At 43.7% G+C, this 12,236-nt stretch overlaps 1 protein-coding gene across 3 annotated transcripts in view; it reads right to left on the bottom strand.

Moving 5' to 3' along the window:
• Nucleotides 1-2,001: 2,001 nt before the first annotated feature.
• The window catches only part of SESN3 (sestrin 3), a 45,369-nt gene continuing 35,134 nt past the window's right edge, over nucleotides 2,002-12,236 (bottom strand). For all 3 annotated transcript variants that reach the window (XM_030269593.4, XM_030269583.4, XM_072927292.1), the window contains exons 9-10: nucleotides 11,357-11,501; nucleotides 2,002-10,525 (exon numbers count right to left, since the gene is read on the bottom strand). In XM_030269593.4, coding sequence (XP_030125453.4) covers nucleotides 10,439-10,525; nucleotides 11,357-11,501 — 232 coding nt within the window. In that variant the 3' untranslated portion in view covers nucleotides 2,002-10,438. The remainder of the gene's footprint in view (nucleotides 10,526-11,356; nucleotides 11,502-12,236) is intronic.

Raw genomic sequence — 12,236 nt, forward strand, 5'->3', positions numbered from 1 at the left:
GGGCTTCCTTTCTGCAAAAGCACTTTCCTGCAGGTAAGAAAGGTTCAGTTCTGCTCCAAGGGCCTGAGAAAAGCCTGAGGAAAAAACCACGCACATGGAAGATGAGAAGGGTTTTAATTTAGCAGGAAATACAAATTCAGCTATCATCTTCCTTATATATTGAAAAGCTTACAAAAAATCAATTATATTTACATGAACTCATTAGCATGATAAGTGATGTTATTTAAAATCTATGTAGTTCTAACTTGAGTTTGTAGAGCCTCTGGTCCTCTGCCCAGGTGCCTCACCAGATAACTCCATCATGATCCAACTAAAGGTTTTTGGGGGGAGTTTCCACGCTCCCACATTGCCGATAATTTGATCTAATTTAGCAGGTAGTGCTGAAATGAAGTTGTGCAGCTGGGTGCACTTCAGTTAATGTACACTTGGTAGAGCAGATCCACCCATGGCTCTGTACAGGGATGTGGGGCTGGTCACCATTTCTCCCCCGTGCCATGGCACAAGGAGCCTGAGGTGATGCTGGGAAGAGACAAATGAGACCCCAGCACAAGGGGAAAGCCAACCCTCCAGCTGTGGGCTTGCTTGGGCCATGAGTGGGCAGCCAGTCTCTGCTGGCACGGTGGCACACCGCTCTGCCAGCCACCCTGGCCTGCTCATGGCTTCTTGAGTCCAGATGGGAGGCTGGGGGTGCCCCCACTCCCAGCTGATGTCATGGGGCACACCAGGGCGTCTCTCTGTGCTCCATGAGGAGGGCAGGAACCTGGTGAAGCTTAGGGTCAGCCCATCCCCAGGGATGTGCTGCCCATGCAGGGCTGCCTAGCTTATCTCAGTCATGGCCCTCTGCCGGGTCCCAGGGGGAGAGTTCCACAGCCACTCAGTGTGGGCACATGAGCATCCCTGTGACACGGCCCCTGGTTTGCCACCACCCTTTGGTCTCCAGTGTGGGCGCAGGGGGCAGGGGATAGATGTGGTGGCCCAGGAGGATGGGCAGAGAGGTTTTGGGGAATCACCAACACACAAATGTTTTGGCTCTAAATTTCCTGTGGCAAACCAGCTGGAGAGGTGAGGATGGGGTGTGGGATAACAGGGCTGTTCTCTACTGTGCTGGGTACCCCCATCTGAGCACTCACACCATACACTGGGCGTGAGCAGGGACCAAAATCAGGGCAGGGCTCACTTGGGGGTGGCACTGTCCTGCCCTGCTGATCACCCGTATTCTGGGACTTCTAGGGGCACAAGCACGAATTCTACAGCATCCCTTGGCTTTGATGAGTACTACAAGATTTTTATCTTTTTCATGATGGTGCTGGTGCCATGGTGCCCCTCCCAGTCCAGAGCTACTCTGGCAACTGGAGGGAGGTGACAGCCACACCACCTGTACCAAGGGGCCTGGACCTAAGACAACAGATATTTTCAGAGTTTTGGAACTCCCACTGAAAGAAATAAATAAGCACTTTATATACATGCAGATATTTATACACATACATGTATTTATTTTATTGTGATCTGTGCATCCTGCAGCTGGAGGTAAAGTTACACCCATAACATCCCAGGTCTGCAGCTTGTGTTAACTAGTTTAGTCTTTCTGAGGGGAAATGATCATCTCCCCCAGAACAAACTTCCCTGGTGATCCCTCAGGACTAAGTCACCCTTCTCTGGGGATGGATGGGGCAGAGGGCAGGGTTTGGGCACTTGGGGGCAATTGGACTGCTGGTAAGCTTGGCACTGCCCTGAGCCAGCACCCTCAGCACACATTCCCTCTCACCTTTGCATGCCCTTCCTGTTTTTATGGTTCTCACCCACTTCTCCTCTGGGGTTTGCCCAGGTCTCCCTGGAAGAGAGATTAAATAATCTCTGTATTGAATGATACATAAATTAAAACCCACTACAAAGGCATGGAGAAGAAGGGCACTTCGAGGACTGGATTTGTCCCAAAACACAGGACGGTCTGCTCTAGAGACGTGTTCCCCAGCATGTAGCAAATGATGGCTCAAGCAGGAGTCAGATTTTATCCATTTTATTTAACCAATGAAATTCCTACTGATAACAATGAAAGTAATTTCAGCAAGTATAAATGCGATACAGTTTTAAACAAACCCCATTGTTCCGTACCTATAAATATATTTTTCAAAACCTCATAAAAAGTGCAGATTTATGAATTGCTGTTAAAATGTTAATACATGATTCCTTTGTTTAAAAATGCATTTTTGTCTCTTAACTCACAAAAAAAGAAAGTTCCTTCTGCATCTGTTCAGATAAATTCAAGTCGGGTAACTTAAAAACTAACAAAAGTCACACACAAAAAATTCCATCCCACTAGGTCAGTCTGTCCTTTAAAAAAAAAAAGAAAAAAAACCAACAAACCCAACCAGCAACAACAGGAAAGAAATGATAAAAGCTGCTGTGGGAACCCACAGTGAGCTCCTAGCAGCTGCCTCGCCTTGCAGGCAAACCTCCCCTGAAAGCGTGGAGCCTGTGGCCTATCCCCGGGGCTCAGGACAGGTGGTGACCAGGGAGGCAGGACAGGAGATGTGCCACTTGCCCACAGGATGCTGTAGGAACTATGGGACCCACAGAGCTACCACACTTCCTCACTTCCTGGTGGTGGGAGGGAGCTGCAGTATCAGAGCTTTGTCCTTAACCCTCCATCCCAAAACGCCCACACGGCCATAGCACAAGGAGGAAGAGGCTGACACTGCTGGGCTGGGCTGGGTACGATTTACCCCTGTCCAGAGGGTCAGAGGTGGGAGATGCCAGGTAACGCCCTTCTCTGGGCACGGTGCTGCCCTGCCTGCTGCCCCAGCAAGGGGGCTCAGACCCACGCTGCCAACAGGGAGCAATGCTGCCTCTTACCCCGACGTGCCAGGCTCTGCAGTCAGCAAATCAAGGGCTAAATTTTTGCACTTGAGAGAGGCTTGGAATCTTTTTGGCTGCAGAAGTGCCGTGACCATGTTTGTGGTCCAGCAGCTGGTCTGTCCATCCCTCTCATGCCAGCGAGCTGATGCTTGCCCCGTGCATTGGTGAGCAGAGTGTGGGAGGCAGCCTGAAATACACAGCAGGGAGCTGAAAGACACACCAGGCCCCAGCCTTGGCCGCGTTTGGGTCACGTATCGTCACACGCAGGGTGGCCCCGTGGCTCGCACCATGCTTTGTGCAGAGAGGGGCTCGGCTCCCCCACAGTCGAGAGAGGTCGGCTGATGCTTCTCCCTGTATCTACAGTGGTATTTTATCTACAGCAGGGTCTGTTTAGCAAGAGCAGTTTAAAGTGGCTATGTTTATCAAGTTTGCTACTTTATGAATTAAAAAAAACAAAACAACAAAACAAAAAACCAAACCCCAACAACTATAAATACAAAGACTCTCACACACCAGACACTTGCAGCCTGCGTGACTCATAAACCGCATAATATTCTGTTAAAAAGCTTATTCTACTTAGAACTATACATAGTACAAGAGACCGAAAAGTGGCAGTCGTGGACGGGCATGCTACCTGCCCCAGGGTGGCCCACAGTCAGGTGCTTCCTAAAAAATCAAGGAGTTACAGTAACATGGCACAGGACTGCAAAGCCGATCACAGCTTCTGCTTACACTGCACACGAAGTACCAAGGGGAACACAAAAAAGAACTGGTGTTAATACTGATGGATTAAAGAGTAACTATAAAGATCAAAACAGACGTTCACAGCATGCTACATATATTGCTCACAAACTTTCCTTTTTTTTTAAAAAAAAAGGCTAATACAAAACAAGGAGTTGGCAGTCTGATTTTCAGTTATGTTGGATAGAAAGATAAAGCATATACATTCATCGTGTGGCTTTCCAGCAAAAGGAGAAAAGGGTAAAATTGAGAGATTTCAAGTTTGCAAAATTCCTGTTTTTTTAAGCTGCAGTTCATATCCAGTTCTGGTCACAGTCGTGAAAAGACCTCTGACTTCACTGCCTAGCAGAGTCCAAGGGTTGCCTATATATTATTATTTTCCCCCTAAAAATGGCCACATCACCCACAAGCGGGCTGCTCCTGCAGCCATGTGGGCATGTGGCAGCTGGGCTGGAGGGAAGAGGTTTGGGTCTGGTGGCACGACATGAGCATGAAGTGAGGAATGAGACACAGTTTTGGTGTTTGGAGCTGCTGCTGTTGATGCCCCCCAGACTCCTCAACTGGAGACACAATGCTTAGTGATTGACCAATTTTGCTTCAAAACTTCCTTCAAAGGGCTGATGGGAAGAAAATGCAATTCAACAGCAGCAAGTTTTTCTTGGGCAGAATGGTTCCCTTCCCCTGCACCATGTCTGGAATAAGGAAAGGGTCCCAGCTCTGTTCCCAAAGAAGCCCTCTGGACACCTTGGAAGAAGGCATCCTCCTCCACCTCCCCTATGCACAGGCACACAGAAGAACCTCTCAGACACATCAGTGAAGTTTCTTCAGCTGACCAATACCTCAACTCCTTCTGCGCTGGCCCTGTCCCCTTGGGAGTGCCTGTGGTCTGTGCCTCCCCATGCTGACAGCACGGCTTGCTTCCCACAATTACTGTAACAGCTGGCATCTCCAGCACCTCTAACTACTGTCACGAACAAGGCTTCTATTTTCCACAAGCCCCAATGACACTCAGTACCCTAAGAACACTCAACTCTGTCTCCAGCAGCTACTCCACAACGTGCATTTGGATTTTTCCCCATATAGAAATGAAAAACCCAAATCCACTTGTTCCAGAGGCTGGATGCAGTCTGCCTGGCTGCATGGCACCCAAGGGACTGCCAACCAGATGGCCATGTAAGCCTGCCTGGCAGAAGGGGACCTCAAATTCCCTGTTAGATGTCCCTCTGAGAAACATGCACAGCTTATAGCTTAAGCATGGGGTGTTTCACCAAGGAAAGCATTTCCTTAGTGGATCCACTGCATTTTTACTGTAATTCCAGAGATAGGCTTTGACAGACTACTAAGCAAATACTGAGTTTCATCCTTTTGAACCACATTTAGCATTTTCCTGTCCAGAAATGATCTACTATGGCAATTAAATGTTTCTAAATGTGAGAAAGAGACTCTGCCCTTAACAACAGGCAGTGATACAGGAACGTTGTTTTCAAGGTTAAGGCTGGGAGGTTGTCCCTGCACCTGGGAGGCTGCTCGGGGTTGGGAATTGGGAAGACAGGAAGCACTTGAGGCAGGACAGGGGTGGTGGCAGGTTGGAAAATGACAATTTTTCCCCTGATGAGCAGCAAAGGATTAAATATCTGCAAGAGAGACCTGATGCAGATTGGGGGAGCAGCAGCACAACCACCTGCCAGGAAATGTGCTCTAAGGAATAAATTAACACTGATCAAGATGCTCCTGAAGTTTCCTCATACTACTGTGCTCTCTCCATCTCTCACACCTGTAATCTATGTAGTAGGGATGAAATACTATATTAATTTTAATTTGGAGATAAAATGTTTCACTTACAATTCCCAAATATAGGAAAGCTGGTAGATGCATCTTTTCAGACAAACATAGTGCTAGGGGACATGAGGAACAGTAAACCTGAAGTTCAGGTAATGAAAACTGACATTTTGTCCAGCTCTAGGAATGACTGCTAACAGCAACTAATTCTTACAGCTTTATAGTCAGATCTGCTCTGGCAAAGTTAATTTACAATGAATCCACTCCCTCTTCCTTTGTTTTGTGCAACATCACCCCTTATTTATGGGAGAAGTAAGTGAAATAACATCACTTGAGAGCAAGAAGATTTGGGGTATTTCTTTTGATCCAAATTTTTTTACTTCAGGCACATGCTATCCACTTACTACCACCAATGAATGTTTTCTGCAAGTAGAGGTTAAACAACTGAACCCTTCTGAAAGGGAGTCCAAATTCAAGATCATGAGCCTGAAATGCATGCCTGTGTTCATGGAAAACAACATGCATGAGAAAATTGAGAACCTGTTCTGCAAGAGCAGTGGCTTACAGTTTAACTGCTTTAGGAGAGAGTTCTCTAAATCTACATTAAGTCCCCAAAACAACTAATTTCATTAACAATCACTGCGAATCACATGGATCTGGTATGTATCATTCCTCCAGTCTCTATGGAAATTAATTTTATTCTATTTTATTTAGGTGAGTCAGTTTCTTTAAAAATCTGACTCAAACATTCAAGTGGGTATCTTCTAGGATTTTGCTGAGTGCCTGGATGCTTAAACCCCCATTGCAATTTAGGCAGCTAGCTGCTTTTTTTCAAATTCCATGAAAATATCAGTAGCACTCCAAACAAAAGTACACTTGAAGAATCTGGTGCTATGACTTTCTGCACTCAAGTAATAGAGCAACAAAATGTTTTCCTTTTTGTTCTCTTCTGATCTGTTCTAAATTTATACTTACATTTGTAATTGTTTACTGCAAGAGATGCAGTAAAGCACTGATTTTCCTGTCCTTAAAGCTTCTTTGTTAATACATAGGATGAGCTGATAGTGGCAATTCTTTAACTCTTACAGCTGAGGTACATCCTTTTCAAGGATCAAGGTGCTGGGCAAGGGAGGGGATTGTCCTGCTCTGCTCTGCACTGGGGCAGCCCCACCTCAAGTCCTGTGTGCTGCTTTGGGTGCCACAATGTGACAGATGTGAAACTATCAGGGAGCATCCAGAGAAGGGCCACAAGGATGGTGAGGGACCTTGAGGGGAAGCCATATGGGGAGTGGCTGAGGGCACTTGGCCTGTTCAGCCTGGAGGAGACTGAGGCACGACCTCATTGCATTACAGCTTCTTTGTGAGGGGAACAGGAGCGGCAGACTCTGATCTCTGCTCTCTGGTGGCCAGTGACAGCACTGGAGAGAATGGCCTGAACTTGTGTCAAGGGGGGTTCAGATTGGATATTAGGAAAAGTTTCTTCCCCCAGAGGCTGGGCACTGAACAGGCTCCCCAGGGAAGCCTGACAGAGTTCAAGAAGTGTTTGCACAATGCTCTCAAGCACAGGGTGTGACTCTTGGGTCTCTCCTGTGCAGGGTCAGGAGTTGGGCCTCCTGTGGGCCTCTTCCAACTCAGCAGATTTTATGATTCTGTGATTTGCATTTTAATGAAGGCTTTAGGACAAAGGATATATGTTTCAATTCAGCCCTGATCAAAAATAAATCCATCTACAGCTCACCAAAATTCTCATAGGACACCACAGCACTAGCTGTAGTAGCTATCTGCACAAACTGCACCCAAATTTAAAATTATTATTTTTGTTTTAACAATTATTTCTGTTCTTGTATGATGATACTCTCATGAAATTCACCTGTGGGTAGAGTGTTCTGGGAAATGCAAATGCTTTCTCCAGTTGGCACCTTTTTCACTTCTCTTCATTACCAAAAAAAATAGAGCAATCTCAGCAAGGACATACTCTACAGCAACACATATTTTAAGTGACTCTGCAAGGATAAGAAGCTGTTCATGCTCAAAAGCTCTGTTCCCTACTCACAGTGTTCCCTGTGCTAGCTGGTTAATTTGTACCTATCAAGGTTTCTCTTCAGTAGAGAGGAGACTGTACACTTTGTTTTTATGTTGGTCACAGCTGGGATTTTGTGGACTAACATGAATGCTGGTCATTACCAGTTCCAATGAAGGAACACAGAAGGAGAGGATCTACACTTCCAACGATTATGGTACCCTTAAGAAAAATATTAATGAACAAAGTGTGAAGATTCACATTCATGCATGCTTTAAAAAAAAAAAATCAAAACATTCCAAGAAAACTTGCACATTAGAAGCTGGCACAGTGTGAACCTAAAGCACACATAAAGTGTATGGTAGCGTTGTCTGATTTTAAACACCTATTCTGAGCAAACATCTATTAAAAATCCCAAATTTGTCTATAAAAACTAGGCTGTAACTTGTTGCACTGTAAATGCAATATTTTGAAAAAAATGCCACGTGGAAAACATTTCCAGATGTTTTAAGTTTGCATGTAATATTAAAGAAAAAAAAAGAGAGAAATAGCAAACTAGTTGTACAATGACATTTCCTGTGATGGAATGTCTTGCAGGCCATATGGGACTTGATATGGCACTTAAAAAAACCAAACCAAAACACTGGTTTACTACAAGTTTTATGAAGCAATCCATTTATGGTTTCTGTATTTCAAATCTGCTCATGTACTTTGCTCATGAAGTATGTTTCATAAGGAAAGAAGTAAAGGCACTCATGTTTCCAAATGTAAAACTCAACCTACTCAGAAGTCTTTGCATTTCTGAAGGGAAACAAAGCCATCATATTAGTTAGCCAAATCTAGTTTCACCTCATTTCCAGAGCTCAGCTGTGTTTCTTGAGGACTTCTTGACTTTTCAATGCAAAGAAATTTAAAGTAGTACTAAACAGTTCCTATCACTTGAAAAAAAATGAAAGTATTGCATCAAAACTTCTCTCAGCAGAAGCCATTAGGTATGGCCACTACAATCACAACAAAGGGGGGAAAAGGATCATAACAATTTAGAAAGTAAATCTAAGTTCACACATATGAGCATCTCTGAGCATGAGTATTTCTGAGAAATCTTTGCAGTTAGCTATACAAGATAAATCTGATGTTTTACCCAATGCTCTCTAGCAGACAGACCAGTGCTGTCTGTTGGATAGTTTTCTAAATAGCCAACATGACACTTAAAAAAAAATTACTGTTTTTTTCTTCAAAAGGTTTTCACATGCAGAGTCTGCAGTCTGAAAGTGCAGAAAAGTGTACAATCATTGGGCTTTCCAATCTGGAACGGACAGATAAAGCAGAAAAAACAACATGCAAAGTCAAAGCAAGGATCAGGAAAAAAGGAAGAAAAGAGAAAACTAACTTTAGTAGAGAAAGTACTGGTCCATTGTTGTGTAAATGAAAAGTGTCAAAATATGACTGGTGGTTTTTTTTTCTAACTATTCTGCAACCACCAATGAAAAAAAGTCCTGCATTGACTTCTACAATCCAACAGAAAATTAAAAATAAACCTGTCCAGTTAGTTTTGAATGTATATCACAGAAATAAAGGTCACCCTCCTCAAAAGAAATATGAAAAGTCCAAACCAACAGACAAAAGTTGAAGCAGTTAACTTGTGTTCTACTGGGTAAGTTTAAGCATCTCTTTAGGCACTTCACTGGTTCATTAAATGCAATACAAAATAAAGCTATAAATATCAACATTTTGTGCTCTCAAAAATTAGTCAAAAGCAACAGAAAACAGCACAAAAGTGTGACATTTTTGGCAGCTTATTTCTTCCCTTCCCCAATATTACTGGTTGTCAAAAATGCTTTGTTTTGGGGATGCTTTGGCATCTTAGTATCAGGTTGTCTTAAGCCGTAAAAGCTAAAACAAAACTGCTAGGCCTTAGACAATAAAGAAATTTGGTTTTAAAATTTCTTTATGGCTATAGAAGAAGGACACTTTAGCAGTGGCATGTCAGGGAAAAAAGCTTGCTTTCTTTTTAAATATTGCACTTTTCTTTTGTTCACTCACACTAATGCATAGAAACTTTTAAAACTTTGAATATTAAAATTTCATGCTATGAAAAAGTTATGGGAAATAATTTCTATACATCCAATATGAAAGAATAGATATACTAGCCTTCCTTTGCTTTCCTTAGTTAAAACATTGATAAAGAAGAGAGTGCAAAAAACCCCACAACCCTATTTTTGGTCAGCCTGTGTATTAATTTTATAGGTGCCAACTAAACAAATTGCAACACGTGATGAGCATGGATATTGTCAGGACAACTGAGGGTGACTGTCAGTAAAATAAGACTATGCATGATTGAGACACAGTAAGTGTGGCTGAAATGGAAAATCGTGAGGCCTCTTCTCCTTGTGGAGGGGCACGACAAAGCGTGAATGAATTTTGCACTTCAGTAGCATGCTGTAGGATTTATCAAGATTAATTTCACATTAAAGTGTGCTCGATGTTTGCATCCACATCTTGCATCACCTCCAATTGCTGTAGTAAGACAGTGACTGGCAGCAGTCTCCAGGACACACAGGAGAATCCAGTGGGCAATTCGATGCAGCACAGCCCACGTGTCTCTGTCACGAGTCACGACGTGGTGGGATGCTCCTCTCAGGACAGGCAGAACTGATCTTCTGCTGGACTCCACTCATCTGAAAAATGATTGCTTGGAAAAAGAAGTCTCTAAGCACTTCACTCCAGTGCTTAAAGAACAAAGCGCTAGGATTGGGTACAATGAAGTCAGTTTCAGGATCCTGACCACTGTGCAGCAATCCAGCCGGAAACAATGCAGAGTAGCGCTCCTCAGTGTTACTTTTGTTATCATTAGTAATGTTAAGCATCAAGAAAATAAAACACGTCATTGCACATTACAGCCGCCAAGAAGCACGGCTAAACTTTGACACTAGAGAATTGAATAACCTGATGCTACATCACAAACAGCTTCTGGTGTGTATCTATTTCCAAAGGTCTTTACATACTCAGTAAAAGCCCCTGTTCTCCTGGCCAGCGAGTGCTTCAAGTTAAGTGACGAGTTATGGCACGAAGGGCATACAGAAGTTCGGCTTGCATCCGAGCTTCCATCAGAAGTAGATTGACATGAACCTGTAAAACATTACATCAGCTATTTAGTTCACCTCTGAATGCAACATGGTTTATTCAGGCTGAAAATTCTAACCTTTAGTAAAGTATTGCTCCAAGAAAACTTTGTCATTTCTCCCTGTACCCTGCTGCAGGACTACAGTTCCACCAGAGACAGCTGTGTAGTGATGCCAATATGGACAACATCCCAGGACTGCAAGAAACTAGCCTCAACTGCTGCTTTAAGCAGTCTTCCATCTGAGAAGCCACCTTTAAACCTTTTTTTTATATCCAATGGCATTAGTTCTTTCTAAATTATATTTGGTTATCTTTACTACTACCTGTGACCAGGTGTATAGGAGAACAGAATAAGGGACAGTTTCCATGCCAGATAGACTAGCAGGAACTCATGCACTGAACCCTTCCCAGGAAGCATTAAATATGATCTCTGAAGGCATGTTGACATTTTTATTGCTGAAAAACACCATAAAGTATGCATATATATATTTAGGCATTTCTTGATCTCCAAATCCTAAGTATAGGCATAGCTGACCACTTCTGCATTCTCAGGTTTATCTTTAACATTTCATAAAAGTAAAGTATCTTTTCTTTTACAATTGTCCATTCAATTTTATGGAGAAGTGACTCAAAATAATAGAAATAAAAATTATTTCCCGCACACTAAGAAGTATTTTTGTCAAATTGGTATCTAACACTCAAGGAATGATTCTCATTTGTTTTTCTCTGATTTAAAACAGTTCATGTGACAGATGCTGCCATTTGAGGTGTCCCCATGTTTTAATTTTCAAGCAGCACAGGGGTCTCTGTGAAGGCACTTTGCTTTGGAGCACATACCTTCTCCGAGTGCTTGAACTGACGCCAGTAACTATCGTACATGCGCTTGGTAGTTCTCTCTGGGTAGCAGGTCACTGTCTTTATGTAAACCTTCAGACTGCGTTCAAGTAGCTGATTAACTTCTCCATAATCATAGTCATCATACCTACATAACACAAACAATCATTCTGCTTGATGTAACTTTCTAAATGCATTGTCTTTTGCAGCATTATGTTTTTAAGCCTGGACACTGGAACATTTATTATACATGCCCAAAAACCACATGTTAAGAGAGGATCTGAAAGGCTTAGTAGGATCACAGAATTGTTAAGGCTGGAAAAGACCTTTAAGACGATCAAATCCAATGGTTAACCCTAAACCAGCACCATGTTCACCATTAAACCACGTGCCCTATCCACCATTTATGAACACTTCCAGGGATGGTTGCCCACTTCTGTGGGCTGTTTCTTTCTGTGAAGAAAGTTTTCCTAATATCCAAATGAAACCTCCCCTGGTGCTACTTGAAGCCATTTGTTCTCATCCTGTCACTTGTTACCTGGGAGGAGAGGCTGACCCCCACCTGGCTACAGTTTCCTCTCAGGTTTTTGGAGACAGTGATAAGGTGCCCCCTGCGCTTCTAGACTAAGCCCCCCCAGCTGCTCCCCTTAGGACTTGTGCCTCAGACCCTTCCCCAGCATCACCGCCCTTTCCTGGACACGCTCCAGCCCTTCAGTGTCTTTCTTGCACTGAGGGACCCAAAGCTAAACACAGGATTTGAGGTGTGGCCTCACCAGTGCTGAGTACAGGGGTACGGTCAATGCTCTAGTCCTGCTGGTCACACCAGTGCTGATCCACCAGAGTGCCACTGGCCTTCTTGGCCACCTGGGCACACCCTGGATTG

Source organism: Taeniopygia guttata, chromosome 1 (assembly GCF_048771995.1).
Source record: "Taeniopygia guttata chromosome 1, bTaeGut7.mat, whole genome shotgun sequence".
In the NCBI taxonomy this organism is placed as follows: domain Eukaryota; kingdom Metazoa; phylum Chordata; class Aves; order Passeriformes; family Estrildidae; genus Taeniopygia; species Taeniopygia guttata.